Source organism: Larimichthys crocea, unplaced genomic scaffold (assembly GCF_000972845.2).
Source record: "Larimichthys crocea isolate SSNF unplaced genomic scaffold, L_crocea_2.0 scaffold244, whole genome shotgun sequence".
In the NCBI taxonomy this organism is placed as follows: Eukaryota; Metazoa; Chordata; class Actinopteri; family Sciaenidae; genus Larimichthys; species Larimichthys crocea.
Window position 1 is genome coordinate 1 of NW_020853243.1, and position 19,563 is coordinate 19,563.

The window sequence follows — 19,563 nt, forward strand, 5'->3', positions numbered from 1 at the left end:
GAGGGCAATAGAGTCCAGAATCCCGGCACAGGTGGAGTGGAAGGAGAGAAAATGATCGGGACAGGTCTTGTCATATTTTGGGAGAATGTCAGCCAGAAATTCAGTGAACTCATGATGTGATGACATGACATGATAAGTGTGTTTGACATGAAGCTGAATACAGTATATGTAGTGAACTTTGTGCTGTATTGATGAGTAGTTTAGTGATCAGAGTCCATGTAGTTTCCAGGATCACACTGAATGCAGTGCAGTGCTGTAAGCTGCTGTTGACTGTGTCAATGTGTGTCTGTGCTGCTTGTTGCTGCTGTCAAACTTCAGATGAGCAGGTAGTGAAGCCCGTGGTGAGCGTGTACCCAGCAGCATCCAGAGCCCACCTGGAGGGGAAGAGCTCCCTGCTGTGTCTGGCCTCAGCCATGTTTCCTCCTCTGGTCAAGTTCTCCTGGAAAAGACAAAAGGAGGACGGTCCTCTGGAGGAGGTGCACCGTGATGTGGGGAGCAGCTGGAGCTCAGAGAGTCGGGACGCACCGCCTCCATCTTACTGATCCATGGGCACGAGAGCAGCACATATAAATACCGCTGCTCCGTCCAGCACGAGGGGGGCACAGTGGAGGCCCAAACAGAACAAGGTAATGAAGGCTTGGTGACTGTGTTCAGCAGTGATTCAGCTTCATGTGGAGACGCTGGCAAAGAGAGCAGAGGAGCAGAGGACTGACATTTCTTTTGGACTCCTTTTCTGTTGCAGAGGTTCCAGCTCCAGCAGCCTCCTGTCCTCCAGAGAGAGAGCCAGCAGACCTGCCAGCTCTGCAGCAAGCTGACTGTAAGATCACCTGCTGCCTCTCTGCATGGACAGCTCCAATGTTCTGCTGCAGTTAGGGCTGCATATCAGTCTGTTCACTTTGTGCTCATCATTGAAGGATTGAAACATTCACTCCCTGATTCTGCTCTGAGTGTCCAACAGCACAACTGATCCCAGTGAGAGAGCTTCCACTTCACAGTCTGACTAAGAACAAGTTTTAGGGGCACTATACGACATTTTGGGCTTTGAGGCTGTTCTACAAACTTTGGGGACTATATCTTAAAGCTCCACTCTAAATATTTCTACATTAAGAATGAATCGAATGACTCTGTGTGAAGTGAAAGGTGTCTCTGGTAGTTGTGAGCCCACAGAAAACCGTCAGCAACTCTGCAGCTCTACGGAGCTTTTTAGCCTCTTTTAGCTCCAACTTTTGGTCCTCCATGAAAACAGAAAATCAGATCCTGCTCTGGGCCCCTAAAAAGCTCGATCAGGCCCTGACTTGTTGTATTTAATAAGGGCCTTTGAGCTTTCATTCAAACTGTAGCCGACCCCTGTCTTCATGGAAAGCTGGTTGTCCCGTCTGGAAAAGTCCAAATTATACTGATGAAAATCTGATGAGGTTCTGATGAAATTTACACAGTTGAACAGACTGAAACAGTTTGGAGAGAAGACTGACCTGTCTGTCTGTCTGTCTGTCTGTCTGTCTGTCTGTCTGTCTGTCTGTCTGTCTGTCTGTCTGTCAGTGTCCTTCCAGTCTCAGTGCAGGGTGAAGCTGTTGTGTCTGCTGTACACAGTGCTGATAGTGAAGAGTCTGGTGTACTGCTGTGGACTCTCTCTGCTGATGATCCTCAGAAACAAGGGACCGTCCACCAACTGCACACATGCTGACTGACTGTTTTCTGCTCGCCTTTTCTCACCATCAAATCTCATCAGTTCATCTCATTGATCACTTTGATCAGCAGTCAGAAATGTTGAATTGTGACGTCTTGTTGTTGCTTGTTAAATGTATCTTTTGATGCACAGCTTAGCTTCAGTCCTGCTAACAATATAAATACATATATACACATATATATTTGCAGTTCAGTTCTGTGCTGTAGTGTTATTTTGATCCTCTAGTTTCTTTCCACTTTTCATTGTGACTTGTATACTCATAGAAAATGAAGGTTCAGTGCTGACCCCCTTTTCTAATTTGTCAGTGTGGATGTAAATCTCGACTGCTGATGACACGTTGTTTACAACACATGAACAAACAGCAGAGGCGAGCTGCTCTGAAGCTACAACTGCTATAAAATGATGACAAACAGCGCGGCTCCATCAGTCGGGGCTGAACTTTGAATGTGGCAAATGATGGCTGTGTTTTTTTTTGATCAGCCAATAAAATGACACTTGACCTATTACAGCGTCATCCAGATGAAATGGATTGGTATAGGTTACTGATTATATGAATTAGATTCATTATTTGCACATTTCACAATGACGCGTCAAGTTCCAATCTCGGCCAAAACACTAATTTCATAGTATATTTTTCCTAGTTCTTCTTCATGGTAGACTGTTTGAAGATGGTTGAATTTGTCTTTTTGATGTTGTTCAAAATGTCTGCACGCTCTGATCCTTTCCCACATGTCCTAATATGTTTGTATTATGTTACAAGTTGGGGTCAGGCTGGAGAAACTGTCCATTAAACTGTCACCTTAGACAGAATCAAAAAACTGTTTTTTTTTTGTCTTTAACCACAGTCGATGCTTGTAACTGTCATTGTGTGGTGATCAGTGTGAAAAAGTGCAGCTAACGGTGAGGAGGCTGCAGAGCAGAAACCCACACAGCCCGTCTGCTGCACCAAAGGAAGTGTTGATTCGCTCTCACAGTTTTTTTATGAGTCCTAATAACCACTGAGAAACAGATTCAATTCTGCAGCTGTGCAAACTCTCAACTCCTCTCCCTCTCTGTGCCGTTTGTCTTTCTCTTGTTGTCTGTAAGCTTTTTCACACTGAACTTTTTTTGAGTCTTTTAATCTGTCATGTCTTTAAAACTGTGTTGATGCTTTTTGCTCCCTCTGCACAGCTTCATGTAAAAATGTACAAGTACAAAAACTGCTTAAAAATCATCACATCAACATCAAATCAAATCATTTTATTTGTATCTGTAGCGGGTCTCCGCAGGCAGATACATAGATAACCCTCTGACGGCAGGTTTCTGGAAAATGAAAACAGGAATCAGGGAAGCAGGACGCTGTTGCCTCTTCTTCTCCATTCATCAGGATTATGATTTATTATCAACTTAATTTCAACTTTTTCACTGCAGTAATGAATTATTTCTGTTATTCTGTCTGCATCACAGCACGGGGAGTTACCATTTTATAGTTAACATTCACATTAAATGTCATTTTTTCATAGAAAGAAATAAACATCCAAACTTGCATTAACCCAGAGATAAACATCTTCCCTTTTAATCATGTCATCTCTAACATTCATCATGTATGCACTTTACCCATACATCTTTCTTCTTCTCTCTCTTTAAAGAGTGTTATCTTTTACACTTGTACATAAAGTACGTTAAATACATTAAGTGCTCACTTCATAAATAACAGAAACCTCCTGCAGTTAAACTGTTTCACATTGACACTATTTGAAAATGACTACAATAATAAACATGGCTGGCCCAAGCTTGCCACTTAACCCGTGAACTCGAACTCTTTCATTGTTTTATGTGTTCCCGCCAATAAAACTGAACTTAAACTGCGCATTAACATGAGCTTAAACATTTGGAGCAATGAACTACACACATACAACTTATTTCTACACACAGCTACATACAGGTAATAACACACAAATGCCCAGGAGCCGAAAGAAACAAATAAAAGTGACATTTGGCGACGGTGTCGGAGCCATTATCTCCACCCCAAACATCACGTACCGTCTACAATGTACACTTTATTTACACACTTAATAAGCTTTCCGCTTATGGACTACACATCAGCAGAGATTCATTGTAGGTCCTGAACCTTCTAAAGTCACAGGAAAGGTGAGTAACTCACCTGGAGAATGATCCAGGAATCAGGGAAGCAGGACGCTGTGACGCTGCTGGTAAGTGCTGCCACCAGTGTCCATTTAATGAGCAACAGCATGTCCATTGTGTTGTTTCTTCTCAATTAGACAGAGTATAATAAAATAAATAATACAATAGCAATAAACTAAAAAGTAACTCTCAGTGGAAAATGAGACAATAATATCTCAACAAAAACACAGAAGCCGATTGAGTCTAATAGAGAGATAAACGCAGTACTAAGACTATCATTGTGGTTGTCCACATGAATGTTAAAATCACCTACAATAATTACTTTATCTGTTTTAAGGACAAGCCTGAGCTAATTCTGCAAATTCAGATAAAAATTCAGAATAAGGACCTGGAGCTCGATATACTGTAAAAAAAATAAAATTGGCTGCGATGTTTTCCAGTTGGGTGAGTGAGGCTAGAAACAAGACTTTCAAGGAATTATAATTTAGTTTAGTTTTAGGATTTATTAATAGACTTGAGTCAAATATGGCTCCAACTCCACCACCTCGACCAAGTACTTCGAGGAAATGAGTATTATAATGATCGGAGGAGTGGATTCATTTAAGCACATATTCATCCTCCTGCAGCCAGGTTTCAGTGAGACAGAACAAGTCAATATCATAATCAGATATTAATTCATTGACTAAGACAGCTTTAGATGACAAAGACCTATATTCAATAGTCCACATTTAATCTCTTATTTTTGGACTGTTGGAGATGTTGATTTAATTTGTATAAGTTTTTATGATGAACCCTCTTCTGTTTGTTTTTATCTAAATAATGTAGGTGGACGGGGGACAACACAGTCTCTATACTAAAGGACTGGGTGGAACGGGGACGACACAGTCCTCTATACTAAAGACTGGGTGGACGGGGGACAGACACAGTCTCTATACAAAGGACTGGGTGGACGGGGACGACACAGTCTATACTAAAGGACTGGGTGGACGGGGACAGACACAGTCTCATACTAAAGGACTGGGTGGACGGGGGACAGACACAGTCTCTATACTAAAGGACTGGGTGGACGGGGACAGACACAGTCCTATACAAAGGACGGGTGGACGGGGACAGACACAGTCCTATACTAAAGACTGGGTGGACGGGACAGACACAGTCTCTAACTAAAGGACGGGAGACAGTCTCTATACAAAGGACTGGTGACGGGGACAGACACAGTCTCTATACTAAAGGACTGGGTGGACGGGGGACAGACCAGTCTCTATACTAAGATGGGACAGCCTCTCTATACTAAAGGACTGGGTGGCGACGACACAGTCTCTATACTAAAGGATGGGTGGGGCGGGGACAGACACAGTCTCTATACTAAGGACTGGTGGCAGCTGCTCTAATGGAGGCGCAGAGAAGCGTGTAAGACTGCAGCTCTGTTCCTGGTCTCAGCTCTGGGTTGTCGACATGGTTTTTGGTGAGCTAATAACTTGCCATATTTCTAGATAGGAGAGCTGCCCATCCAAAGTGGGATGGATGCCGTCTCTCCAACAGACCAGGTTTTTCCCCAGAAAGGTGTCCAATTGTCTTAGCCCACATCGTTTGCTGGACACCACCTCGACAGCCAGCGGTGAAATGACGACATGCGGCTAAACATGTCATCACTGGTCACATTGGGGAGGGGACCAGAGAAAACTACGGAGTCCGACATCGTTTTGGCGTAATTTATTTCCTAGATCTCTGAAACAACTTCAGACTTCAAACACTGAATCAACATCTGATTTATCAATGTCAACATTTATTGTGCAAACTGCAACAAAAGAGAAACAACAGAACATGAAATATGAACACACACAAACAGAAATGTCTATATGTGATGTTTGAGTCCATGTGTGTGAAACGATCAGATGGTTGAATCTGGATGGTCCAACTCGTCCAACATCCTCAACAGGAAACTAAAAGAAAAGAGACTGAAGACTAAAATAAACTCCAGTGAAGCGTCATCGAGTCATCCTGAATGTTCTTCACTGATTCAAGTTAAAACTACAGCAACATCATCTGAGAATGGTTTGATTTGTGTCACCGTCTGCACACAATGTTAAAAACTGTCACACTCATTTCCTGTTTTATTTTGAAATTGACCCGGCCTCTTGTTTCAGGTCCCTTGTGTGTCACCTGTTGCTGTGATTCCTGATTGTCTCCACCTGTGTGTCTATAGAAGTTCTGTGTCTCCCTTTGTCCTGTGCTGGAGTGTTTCGTCTTCTAAGCCAGCTCCAAGTCTTGTCACAGTCTGAGCGAGTTTGTTCGTGACTTTTTGTTTCTGCCTCGAAACAGTGATTTTGTGTTGTACTTTTCTTAGTCCAGCTTTTGTTCCATATGGCTGCACTGAGGGAGGAAGAGGAAGAAGAGTCAGATGATGGAGGAGAAGATGGAGGCTCTGAGCAGAGAGATAGCAGCTCTTTCAGACACCGTCAGAGCCACAGAGGACGAGCTGAGAGCTGAAGACGTCTCATTCCTGCACAACTACAAGGCTGCAGTGCAAAGAGTCCAGCAGCGCCCCCTGCTGGATGATCCACAGCTGCCCTCAGGAGCTCTGATAGACGAGGCCAAACACCTGGGCAACCTGACCTTCAACATCTGGAGCAACATGAAGGACATGGTCTCCTACACTCCTGTGGTTCTGGATCCAAACACTGCTCATCCAAACCTGATCCTGTATGAAGATCTGACCAGTGTGAGACGAGGAGAGACTTTGACACTGCCAATGACCTGAAGATCAGGCCCTGATGACCAGAGAAGACGCCTGTGGCTGTAGAACACCAGAGATGATGATGATGGTTGTTGTCATGGTGATGATGATGATGATGGTTGTTGTCATGGTGATGATGATGATGATGATGGAGTATTTGAGCAGCTCGTGAAACTTGATGGACTGCTCGTTGTTCTGAAACCCAACAGTCCCCAGAACGTCCCGTTTGTCTGACAGTGATCCCGAAAACAAACGCCCCCTGCTCCGAAGGCCCGTCCCAAAGTACACGCTCAGTATCAGCTGACCTCGGTCAGGTGACCTCTGTCGTCATGGTTACGATAATGAACACGGTGGTCCTTTTCAGGTTTACAATAAGTCTGACAGTTGGGTCGTTCAGTTACCTACGTAAGGTCAGTTCTGTAACGTTACATCAGGTGAACTTGTGACCTCAGTTACACCAGGCTGCTGTTTTCAGGATGACGGGCTGTCGACCCAATGGGACATTTTTCACAACAATGGCACGGCACCAGAACTTGACCTGATGGATTTGTTTGCTGGTGTGATGTGAAGTTATCTGCTCAGAGTTTGTGTCCTTTGTCATGTGTTTCTGTTGTAAAGTGAAATATTGCTGACACGTTGTGGAAACGTTTGAACTTGAACTGTAAAGTAACTGTGAAGCTTCAGAACATGAAGAGTGAAATATGTCATTGGTCTGTTTTTTATCCACTAGACGTCACTGTTAGACATAAAGTTACATAATGTTCCTTTAACATGAAACTGACGACATCTTTATTTACTTTTGATTTTCACGGTTTCTTCTTCTTTCAATGATTTCTGGTTCCACGACACAACAACAGTCATAATTAACAATCGGTCTAATTTAAGGTGGTTTAACTCTGCACCTTCGTTTTGGCAGGATTTGGCTTCCATAACTAAACATAACGTAAATAAAGTGAGGAATGATGAGACAAACACGTCGATCAGAAAAAAAGTGCAGCAGGTTTTTATTTCAAAGCAGGTAGGACATAAATATTTCTGCTGGTCAGTCACAAATTAAAACACAGAATTAAAAAACTTATAAATACAAACTTTAACATTCACACAGTCACAAAGACGACATCAGTGTCAGAAATACAAACAGAAAATATAGATTCTTTGTCACGTAAACGTTAGATATCAGTTCTAAATACGTTTGTTTTATACTGAACTTGTTTAAAGAAGAAAAATAATAAAAATCTGTAGGTGTTCTGTGCAATAATGCAAAAAAAGGTCAAACAGTTTCAGTTTCTCCAACATTAAATTCAACACGCTCACTCCACGGCTGCACCCTCAGACAGGAGGAACGCCGAATGATCCTGACGTGACCTCAACAACAAGACTCAGGATATGAAAAACATCCAAATAATTTGGTCTTAATGTGCTTTAGATTACATTACAGTAAGCAGGGAACGTTTCAGGTTTGGACGGAGCAAATTACAAACATACTGTCCAGGTGCATGATGGGAAATGTAGTAAATGATGGACCGTGTTATAAAGAGCTGCAGACTGAAACTAATCCACTCCTCTTCCATCTTAAATCTCTCGTCATTGTTTTTAATCACATTTTTATGATCATCATTTGGTGCATTCACCATCAAGCCAATAAAAACTGCTCAAATGTCAGGGATGTTACTGTGGATCAGGACTCCGTGGAACCAGAACTTGGCAGCAGGTTCTGTAACTCTTGGCGGTCCTCAGGGCTCCTCGATGGGCGGGCTGTTGTAGCATCCGCTGGGGACGGCATTCAGGATGTCCTCCAGGTTAGCGATGTCTCTCAGGATGGTGTCGATGTCCTGGTTGATGCTGGTCAGCCGGCGGCGCTGGACGGCCTCCTGCTCCTCCATGTCCCTGAGCCGAGGCCTCAGACGCCCCTCCACGTCGTTCTGAGCGCCGGCCAGAGAGTCCTCCAGCTTCTTCAGATGGTTTTCATCCACAACGCCGGGCTTTTCTGAGGAGGAGAAGAAGAAGAAGGAAGAGGTTGGTGACAGGTATGTGAAACAAACAGACTGATTTCTGTGACGTGCTGGTTTAATGAAAGCTGTCTCCTCATTAGTATAAAAGCTTGACTCACTCAGGTCAGCGAGCAGACTGTTGATGTCCTGCAGTGTTTTTCCGACAGCAGCTTGGGTCTGTTTGGCGTTGTTGAGCGCTTCAGCCGCATCGACAGCAGCCTGAAAAAGAAACATTTCCATCCGTGACCAACAGGTTGTGATCTTAACAGATGTGGAGGATTGCATCTTATCGTGTAGACAGTTCACCTGATCCGCGTCAGCCTCCAGCCTCCTCGCAGCGTCCAGCTCAAAGTTCAGTTCTCCAGCTACACCGACCGCCTTCGTCTTCAGATTCTTCACGTCCTGGTTCAGTTCATTGGAGGCTTCAATCGCCTGACCAGTCTGAGACGGCAAGGTTCCAAATGTTTCCTGAAGGATGAAGACAAACACCCAGTCAGCAATGCAGCTCGATAAACTGATGAGAGACAGTCGGACAGTTCAGGAAGTGGACCTGCAGAGAAAGATGATCGGTTGTTACCTCCAGATTGTTGACCACGTTCTCCAACACGTTGATGGTTCCCAGTGCACTGTTGTAACCATCAGACACGTCTCCCAAGACCGACAAAGTCTCAGCGTTGCTGCTGACTGCCTGCTGGATAGTGGCGTTGATGCCAGGAAGACGTTTGATGGCGTCGTCAGCCAGAGCTTTGTTGCTGTCGATCTGCTGATCGAAACCTGCGGAGGAAAACGAGGAGTCGCGTTCAGTCCGGTGCTTTGAACCGTTTTAGAGGAAACAAAGAGTGTTTTCAGTCGGTCTACCTTTCAGGGTGTTCAGTGCGTCGTCCAGCTCGTTGGTGTTGCTCTTGATGCGTTGCAGAGCGTCTTCGGTGTCGGCCTTGGCGACATTGACTCTGTCCACCAGCTTGTTGAACTTCTGCAAAGACGACCACACGGTTATAACACAACTGCACCAGACTAAAGAAGCTCTGAAATATTTTGTTGACATAGTGACAACTCACTGGAGGATTTGTTGCCACTGTGGCTGGAAGCAAATTGCTAATATGCTACTTAGCAGGTAACATATTGCCGAGCCAGACAAAATAGCTCACCAAGCTAACGACCTCTCCAAAAAGTTCAAATCTACGTTTTGACAGTTCAATGTAAAATTAAATGTCAGACTGGATTCCCATGATCCTTCAGTACCTGCTGGGCGGCCGTGCCTTTGGTCAGCAGGTCTCTGGCGGCGGCCATGTCTCGCTGCACACCGTCCTGCAGCGCCTCGAAGCCTGAAATGTCTCCGTCCACTGCCTCCCTCAGACCACCCAACCTGGAAACCATGGCGTCCACCCCGTCCTGAGCATGATGGGAGGACACGGCGGTTAGAGACTTGATACAATAAGAACTTACCCATCAGTCAAGACTCCTTCGACCTCTAACAGCAGCAGTTACCTTCAGGGATGGTGGGATGCTTCGCTCCATCCTGGTGATGTCTTTCAGCATGCCGTCCGCCATCTTGCTCTCGTCTCTGGCCTCGCCGCTCAGCCGGCTCGCCTGGTCCTCCAAACTCCTCACCTGGTTTGAAGTCTGATCGTACCTGAACACATACACATCATTAGATGAGACACCATCCTCTGGTCTCTCCAGCATTGACCTCAGGGATTCAATGATCCCCCAGAGTCAGCAGGTCAGATGAACAGGACTGTTACATTATGCTCAGCTGACTTACATGGTTCTCAGATCTCCGATCAGCTCTTTGACTTTGTTCTCTCTGTTCATCAGCATTCGGACCAGAGCCAGACTCTTCTCCGAGTCCATCAGGGCGTCGGTGGCGCTTCGCTCGACAGCGTTTGCGTCGGTCTGATGTCTGCGGGACGCACAAACAGGAAACAGTGATGTCACTGACAACACAAACATCTCACACGGACTCAGTTTATCGGAAAGGTGAACAAGGTGAACTCACTTATCAGCCAGACCGGTCGCCTCCTTTACCAAATGAGAGAGGCTGTTTGAATCCAGCGGAGCATCTCCCAGAGGAACCTCCTGACAGGAAGGAAGAGACAAAAGAAAGATCATCATGTTCATCATCATCGTCGTCATCGAGTGCATCACGTCATCCTGAACTCCATCTAATATCTTACAGCTGATCTGAGGTCGGTCTGGGCTTTGACCAGCTTGCGTCTCATCTCCTCGATCAGAGTCTGAACCTCGTCCACCTTCGTCTTGTACGTCTGCTGTCGTTGTTTGATGTCGACCGCTGCCTCGGCGATGAACTGGATGTCCTGCCCGTCAGCCAGCTGACTCCTGCTGATAGACGACAGACGGCTCTGCAGGTCCTTCTCCAGGTCTGTTGGACAGAGGAGATGTGACGTCATCAAACGTGTCAATAAAAGACGATGGAAAATGTTTCACTCGATGACTGGCATGTCGTCTTACCCGCGAGCCGTTTGATGCTGCTCTGCATGTCCTCCACGGCGTCCTGAGCAGCTCTCAGAGAAGCCTCCATCTCACGGTTAGCTGGTTGAAACCCTCCGTCCATGTCTGAGAACAGAGTCTCCAGCTCCTTCAGTTTGGCAGCGTAAGCCTCCATCTGGAACACAGAGTTTACAACTGTTTGTCTCGTGTCCAATCTGTCTAACATTAGACGAGTACAACGCGGTCCACGAATGACGTATTGGACACATTGAATGTTGACCTGATGGTTGTGCGACATGAAGTCAGAGAATTAATATCCTGAAGGGAATGTGACACGAAGCAGCTCTTACCTTTGCCTTGATGGGGCCGAAACAGGCGGGACAGTTGGACTGTTGACACCTCAGACCCTCAAAACCCGGTCTGCACCGACAGCGGCCAGAATCATCACACTGTTGGGACTCGGAGCCCTGAACGTCGCAGTCACATGCTGGAGAGGAAACAGAGTTCAGTTAGCTGGGCATCAGGCTGACAGTCCATGTTCTCGGCACAGAGCGTCCTGACTGAAGGAACGTCTTACGTCTGCAGGCGTCGGTGGTTCGGCTGTGGTAGAAACCTCGCACGCAGGCCTCACAGCTCCGTCCCTTCGTGTTGTTCAGACACTTCAGACATTCGCCGCTGCTGCGATCGCAGCTTCCCGCCACGGTGACGTCGATATGGCCATTACATTTGCAGGGCATGCAAGGTCGCTGAATACCGGCACTCCCTGTGGGGTCACCATAAAAACCCTCCTGACAGACTTTACAATGAGGACCTGAGGGTGGAACCAGACACAAAGTTATCATGAAGTACAGGTCGATCATGGGTCAAGGATGGATAGATGAGTGCGATGGCGTGATCCTGAGGTCTACCTGTGGTTCCGGTTGGACAGCGTTCACAGCGAGGCTGCAGTGAGCCGGCAGGCAGTGAGCAGGACACTCCATCTGGACAGGGACACTTCACACAGGTACGAGGCTGCCACGGGTCGCGGTAAAACCCCTCAGAGCAGGGCGTCTCGTCAGCAGGGTAGCAGTCTCTGGTGCATGGCTCACATGTGCTGAAGGCTCCATCTGCAGGGTTCTTATGCGTGAAACCATCCGAGCATCGCTCGCAGAACTCGCCCTCGTATCCCTGCGGACAGCTGCAGGTCTGAACCCAACGGGCCGGAGAACCGTCTCCGCGCTGCGCAGACACCAGCTTTACGTTGTCAAGGTAACCGCGTCCTGAAAAGAGACAACAGTTCAGTAAGTCAGGGTCAAGATCATCCTCCAAATATTTGGCAGCAAACTCGTCTTTGCAGAAAGAGTAGAAGCGTTTCAAAGGAAGCTCACCATTTTCGCCGAACGTTGCCCGGATCTTGATGGCGGTGAGGTTCTGGAGGAGCGTCTGGAAGTCAAAGGAGGAGAGCCGAGGCCTCCATCTGCTGCCGTGCTGCTCGTCCAGCCTGTTCATTAAACAGAAGATTTCAGACTTTACAACATGAACCTAAAACATTTAGCTGCTGTTACTGAATCATCATGTCTGTCATCATTGTCTCTGCAGGTTCCTAACCTGAAGCTGTAGCTGATCTTCTGTCCACAGGGGACAATGGACCGCAGGTCGCCCAGCGAGGCGGACACTCGTAGACCGGCACCTTCCAGGATCACGTCATTGGTGGAGGGGTGTCGGACGCCGCGGTCCAGACGCAGAGAGAAGGAAAAGTTCTGACCGTAACTCAGCAACTGATTCCCCAGGTAAGGAGCTGAAGGACAGGAGAGACACATCCAGTCAGGAAGGAACAAAGGAAAGGGAAGAAGGAGAGGAGGTGGGGTCTGTTCTCACCTGGGGCGTACAGGTAAACTGGCAGGCTGTTCTTGGAGATCACCTCCACGTCCTGGTGTTTCGGTGACCAGCGGAAGTGAACATCATCGGGGGTGACGCCCTGCGCTGTCGCCGTCTTCCAACCGTCTGGACCTAAAAGTAACAAACGCAGTCTGTCACCTGACACTGTGACCTCTGGAGCTTTTATTTTGAAATCAAAAACACAGAACATTCAGGGGTCTTTTATTGTGAAGGGGAGAGGTGAAAGGTTACCAGTGGCGAAGTTGGAGGTGATTGCGTGGACGGAGTACCCGGACCGTGGAGAACATTGGCTGCTGTGGCCGTAACAGAAACACGGGAGGCTCAGACTCCCAGAATCCTCTCTGGGCTGACGACTGAAAAACACACAGGAAGTTAGACCTGGAACCTGAAAACCTGAAACTGGACCTTGAAACAGAGACCGGCCCTTCACCTTCGGCTGCAGCCGTTCGGTCCGATCGGTCCGTCCCGGCAGCGGTCACATTTCTCTCCGGTGACGCCGTCTTTACAGCTGCAGCGCCCCCTGCTGTCACACCTGGAACTGACAGAACCTGAAGAGAAAAACACGTGGAGAGTCTTACAGTAAGGTGTGTGTGTGTGTGTGTGTGTGTGTGTGTGTGTGTGTGTTTGTGTTTGTGTGTGTGTTTGTGTTTGTGTGTGTGTTTGTGAGTGTGTGTGTGTGTGTGTGTGTTTGTGTGTGTGTTTGTGAGTGTGTGTGTGTGTTTGTGTGTTTGTGTTCGTGTATGTGTATGTGTGTGTGTGTGTGTGTGTGTGTGTGTGTGTGTGTGTTGTGGTTTCTCACCTGTCGGGTTGCAGTGGCAGCGCGTGCAGCTCAGTCCCGCCCCCTGCAGGTAGAAGCCGTCCTTGCAGCGCTCGCAGTGGCGGCCCTCGGTGTTCCCCTGACAGTCCACGCAGTGCAGACCGAAGGCGTCGCGGAGGCAGTACCGGGATCTTCCATTGCAGTCGCAACGCAGAATCGCTGAGGAGGAGACGGGAGGTCAAGTCCAGTAATATTCAGGTTGTTTGAAGGTTCTATTTAGGTTGTTTTAGGGTTATAATGATTTTCATTATTTTACAATAATTCTGATTTTATGACGTATTTTTGTGTCAGCTGTGTTTTCTTGTTTGTCTCGTTCTGACTGCATGAATTCTAATAATAATGTCTTAATATAAATGTAAATGTAGCAGGTTCCTCCTGATCTGTCATGTTATTATCTGTGGTGTGAAGCCTGCTGTAAGTCGGTGTTAGACAAACTGTGGAGGCCTCAGAGGTCTGAACCTGTATTCTATGTTTACACAGTGTTCTGTGGTTTGTTCAGAAAATCCCGGAGAGCTGCGCCACAAATCACAGAGCCCCACCCAAAACAGCCAACGCCTCGTCTGAGGAAACAGCTCGTCTGCCTGCAGGCGCTCCGGATCATCATCCGTCTGATAAAAGTCACGCTGCAGTTTAAGTCTGGACAGGCAGCGACTTGTTCCTGCTGCTGGCAGAGAGTTCATCAAACAGTGCTAAAGTTATGTCATGAATGAGAAACATTCATCAGGAATGAGCCTGAATGGACCTGCACTGTCTCTTTAATGCACATTTAACATTTTAGATTGAACCTTTGGTTGCTAAGGTAACCAGCTTGGATGGTTTATTAGATTTTTATATTAATAAAAAGTTTCTGTCGTTCTCTTTACGGAAACGATTAAGCAGAGCTAACGTTATCGAACCAACGCAACATTTTGTAGGTCCAGGGTTTGGTCTACCTGAGGAAGCCAAACCTTCAGGTCACATGACCTCTGGTGTGTGACTGTGGTGTCTAATGTAAGCGTTCACAGGGACGGTGAGGTGAGGTGAGGTGAAGGTGCGCCTGTTTGTTCTTGTGTCTGACCGTCGGCTCGAGGTTCCCCTCAGATCCCTCAGCCTCTGACTCAGGGATTCATGTAGCGACAGCTCGGTCAGTGTGGTTCAGAGTACAGGACTGACTCACTCTGATAACAGTTAATGTTAACGGTCGCTCTTATAGAACACGAGTCTGTCTGAGACGCTCCCTGAACGAATGAATCACAGGAAACAGAATATATATATATAATACACGCTGAACTGTATGATATAACATAATGAACACAAAACATGTCTGTAGTTATAGTTAAATCATGGTCATTCATGTCATATATGGAACCTTTAAAAAACTATATTTTGATCTGGTGACATGAAAACATTCAGCAGCAGTTTAGAATAAATCTACTTATATAAGGATGACTTAGAAGCTTTTTCCAGAACTTTCTACCACACGATGCGACTGTAAGGAGCGAGTAAGTGGTCCTTGAGGTGACCTTTGTTTGGAGCCATGCTGAGATAAGAAGATGTGACACGATGTATGATGCAGTAACATGCAGGTAAACACGTGTCACACCTGGATGCTCTTATGTACACTGTAAAAAAAACAGTCAAATGATTGTCGGCAGCCTCCGCCAAACAAAACTAAAATAAAAATAAATTCACTGAAATGTTCAGTTTCTTCATTTTTTTCTCATATCTACAGTTTTACTGATTTCATTTGTCATTATCAGTATAATATTTAAATGTGTTTGGTAGTGAATTTACAGATATCTGTAATTTGACAGAACAGAAAAAGAATGTAAACGTTGTTTTTACAGTGTGTATATATATACATATATGTTACATGTATTTTCTTCTACACGGACTAGACTATGAGCTTTTAGAGAGTTACCTGTGCAGGTGAAGCTGATGAGAATCTACTCATCGTATTTAACGTCTGTCAGTGAACTTTGCTGGATTCCTCTCGTATAACGTATAATTATGTAACTATAAGTGGGAATAACTTCCCTCCCTCCGGGGGAGGCGGCTCCCACCTGACAGCTCAGGTTCAGGCCTCACCCACAGGTGAGGGGAGGGCGGTTCCCTTTTCAGGTAGAAGCTGCTGTGATGTAACGTCTCATGTGTGGGAACATTTTTCAGCTCATCAGAGAGAACTGATGACAATGTGAGAATAATAACTGGATTGAATGTCAAAATATTTGATGAGTTTTACTGTCTAAAGTCTGTCGTTTGTCTTTTACCTTTCATTTTAATCTTAAACATTTTGATCTCATAAAGGTGATTTCAAATCGACTTGGTCCTTAAGTTCAAGTTCAGTTTAGAGTAAAATTTAAGTTTGAGCATATTTTTCACCAACATCACGTCTAATAACAGCAGGTGATATAACTTATACATCACGTCTAATAACAGCAGGTGTTGTTGAGTTGTGATGTTGAACAAGTTAAATCTTTAAAAATATAAAATCTAAAAAATATTCCAGGTGTTTAATTGAACACGTGAGAACCTGATGGATGAAAAATGACGGCTGATCATTTTTATGTCTGTCTGCTGAACTGTGAACTGTGTCATTTTCAGATCAGCTGTGGAAACATTAAATACAAAACAGTGTCCACCTTCACAGGGAGATCACTGAAGATGTTTTAGTGAAGTGACCAGCTACAGATCAGATCAGATCAGATCAGATGGATGTTCTGTGGAACACGTCTGACAGTGTGATGACTGAGAGCAAACAGAGGCAGGTCATGTGAGGATCAAACCAGCGAGTGGTGAAGCAGAAGCACAGAGTCTAAACGTAGAAGACTGAATCATATTTAGAGGTATGTTTTCTTTAAAGACGGCTCAGGTGAGGAGGAAGGTGTGAAGGTGACAGCAGATGCATGCAGGAGAGTCAAAGCAGAGAACAGGTGGAGGTTCAGGTACTCACAGTAGTAGGTGTAGGTGGACTGGACGGTGCAAACGGCAGCCAGAAGCCCGCACAGTGAAATCCAGCCGCTCTTCATGTTCATGTAAAAATGGGATCAGTGAGTGAGATCCAAACTCATGGAGCTGCTCAGAGCATCGCCTTTTAACTCCTCTCCTGCTGCAGGTCTCGACACGCCGCACATACTGGGCCACGCTTACGCACATGTGATTCACACACACACACACAGTCAGAGGATATGACTGATGTGTGTGTGTGTGTGTGTGTGTGCCAGGACAGTCCAGGGCGTTGTTCTGGACGTTGACTGGGACTCTTCCACCATATTTACATTTTCATGACACAAAGACGTTTCACAAGAGTTCAGCTCACGAGTGGAAAATATTCTAATCTGTCAGGACTGAAGGAAACATCACGACACAGAGACAGCTTCATCTGCATGATTCAACTTCATCATGAAGACAAAAAGTTTTTATCAAGGACACAAAGTGAAACATTAACCAAGTCACACAGCAGCTCAGAGATGGGAACGTTAATCTAACTGTGTAATGTTCCAATGTGTTTCAAATGAACAGCAGCAATAAATGTTATTATTATTATTGTTATTGTTATTATTATTAATAATATTATTAGCAATAAAATAACTATGCTAGGCTGTAAAACATTCATTTCACTTAACCGACTAGGGTTGGTAAAAAACAAAGTACATATGATATCTAACTGACCTAGCCATGAAGCTAACAGAGCTAACTACAGAGCTAAACAGAGCTAAAGGCTAGCTAGGAGCTAACTACAGAGCTAATATGAGCTAACCGAGTAGCTATGGAGCTAACAGAGCTAGCTATGGCGCTAACTACAGAGCTAAACTAGGAGCTAACAGAGCTAGCTATGGAGCTAAACTACAGAGCTAACTCTGGATCTAGACTAGAGCTTAGCTATGGAGCTAACAGAGCTAGCTATGGAGCTAAACTACAGAGCTAACTATGGAGCTAAAACAGAGCTAGCTATGGAGCTAACGACAGAGCTAACATATGAGCTAACAGAGCTAATACATGGAGCAACTAAGAGCTAACAGAGCTAACTATAAGCAACCTGGAGCTAACAGAGCTAGCTATGGAGCTAACTACAGAGCTAACAATGGCGAAACAGAGCTAGTTTTATGGAGCTACTACAGAGCTCAACTATGAGCTAATACGGCTAACTATGGATTACTAAAAACAGCAGAGCTAGCTATGAGTCCGAACAGCAACACAGAGCTAACTAGGGAGCTAACAGAGCTACTATGGAGCTAACTTACGACTGTATAGGTAAGATAGAGCTAAATCTAGAGCTAACTATGGAGTGTAAAGAGCTATACTATGGGAGCAAACAGAGACAACTATGAGCTAACACGACTATGGACTAATAAGGACTAAAGCTACAGAAGCTAACAGAGCTAATATCAGAGCTAACTATGGAGCTAACCGAGCTAGCTATAGAGCTAACTTACAGAGCTAACTATGGGAGCTAACAGAGCTAGACTATGGAGCTAATACAGAGCTAACTAATGGAAGCTAACAGAGCTAGCTATGGAGCAACTACAGAGCTAACTATGGAGCTAAACCGAGCTAGTCTATGGAGCTAACTACAGAGCTAACTATGGAGCTAACAGGATGTACCTGGAGCGCTAGAACTCAAGATGCTAACCTATGAGCTACGAGCACTATAGGGCTAACGATGGAAGCTAACAAGCTAGACTGGCACAGGCTAATATGGAGCTAAATGAGCGCAAAGGCCTTACTATGGAGCCTAGCTATAGCTAAAGGCTTAACGTGATAAATGAGCTTAACAGATACTATGGAGCTAACTATGGAGCTAAACAGAGCTAACTACAGAAGCTAACTATGGAAGCTAACAGAGCCAATATTGAGCTAACTATGGAGCTAACAGAGCTAACTATGGCGCTAACAGAGCTAACTATGGAACTAACAGAGCTAACTATGGAGCTAACGGAGCTAACTATAGAGCTAACAGAGCTAACTATGGAGCTAACTATAGACCTAACAGAGCTAACTATGGAGCTAACAGAGCTAACTATGGCGCTAACAGAGCTAACTATGGAACTAACAGAGCTAACTATGGAGCTAACGGAGCTAACTATGGAGCTAACAGAGCTAACTATGGCGCTAACAGAGCTAACTATGGAACTAACAGAGCTAACTATGGAGCTAACGGAGCTAACTATGGAGCTAACAGAGCTAACTATGGAGCTAACTATAGACCTAACAGAGCTAACTATGGACCTAACAGAGCTAACTATAGACCTAACAGAGCTAACTATGGAGCTAACAGAGCTAACTATAGAGCTAACTATGGAGCTAACAGAGCTAACTATGGAGCTAACAGAGCTAACTATGGAGCTAACTATGGAGCTAACAGAGCTAGCTATGGAGCTAACTATGGAGCTAACAGAGCTAACTATGGAGCTAACAGAGCTAGCTATGAGCGGACAAACTGTGTGCTAAAACAGCTAGCGGCTGTCGAGCAGCCTCTCCGTGTCGGCCTGGACTCTCAGACAGTCGGTGAACTTCATTCACGGCCAGTTGTCAAAGTTTCTTTGTGCTAATTGTGTGCTAACATTAGAGCAGCTACATCTGTAGCGGGGGGTTGGTTGGTGCTGTAAGCTGCCACCATTTACACCACCTGCCTCCATCACAGCAGAGGTGGCTGCATGTTTATAGGACGATCATTTCAATGTTTCACATTAAATGTGAAGATCTGGAGCTGTCAACAATAAATACAGAAACATTTGAAGCGACCTCTGTTACCACGGTGATAATAAAGATTAAATCGCTGTCGTGTTTGTTTCCATTTGTGAAAATATATCCTGAGGCTGCTGAAGTTATGACGGAGCAGACAGACACACCCTGAACCTCTCACACACACTGACTCACACACACACACATTATGATA

At 45.4% G+C, this 19,563-nt stretch overlaps 1 protein-coding gene, 1 long non-coding RNA gene and 1 pseudogene across 3 annotated transcripts; 2 read left to right on the forward strand and 1 right to left on the reverse strand.

Annotated features, from left to right (window-relative positions):
* The first annotated feature begins 35 nt into the window (after positions 1-35).
* On the forward strand, positions 36-1,978 carry LOC113744846 (uncharacterized; annotated as a pseudogene).
* A 5,550-nt stretch (positions 1,979-7,528) lies between these two features.
* On the reverse strand, positions 7,529-16,786 carry lamc2 (laminin, gamma 2). The gene is made up of 21 exons (XM_010753625.3): positions 16,618-16,786; positions 13,668-13,844; positions 13,299-13,416; positions 13,100-13,221; positions 12,848-12,979; positions 12,578-12,767; positions 12,358-12,470; positions 11,899-12,249; positions 11,568-11,801; positions 11,341-11,477; positions 11,012-11,165; positions 10,717-10,922; positions 10,539-10,618; positions 10,305-10,442; positions 10,028-10,172; positions 9,782-9,931; positions 9,398-9,512; positions 9,117-9,313; positions 8,846-9,007; positions 8,659-8,758; positions 7,529-8,535 (listed from the first exon to the last, which is right to left on the reverse strand). Exons 1-21 carry the CDS (start codon positions 16,697-16,699, stop codon positions 8,282-8,284), a joined length of 3,357 nt encoding a protein of 1,118 aa, XP_010751927.2. The 5' UTR covers positions 16,700-16,786; the 3' UTR covers positions 7,529-8,281.
* On the forward strand, positions 13,349-15,373 carry LOC113744847 (uncharacterized). 2 transcript variants are annotated; one of them, XR_003461871.1, is made up of 3 exons: positions 13,349-13,447; positions 13,717-13,883; positions 14,166-15,373. It is a non-coding gene; the product is annotated as an uncharacterized LOC113744847 (long non-coding RNA). The 2 variants fall into 2 exon arrangements; XR_003461872.1 differs by having other exon boundaries at positions 13,371-13,452.
* Positions 16,787-19,563: the final 2,777 nt, after the last annotated feature.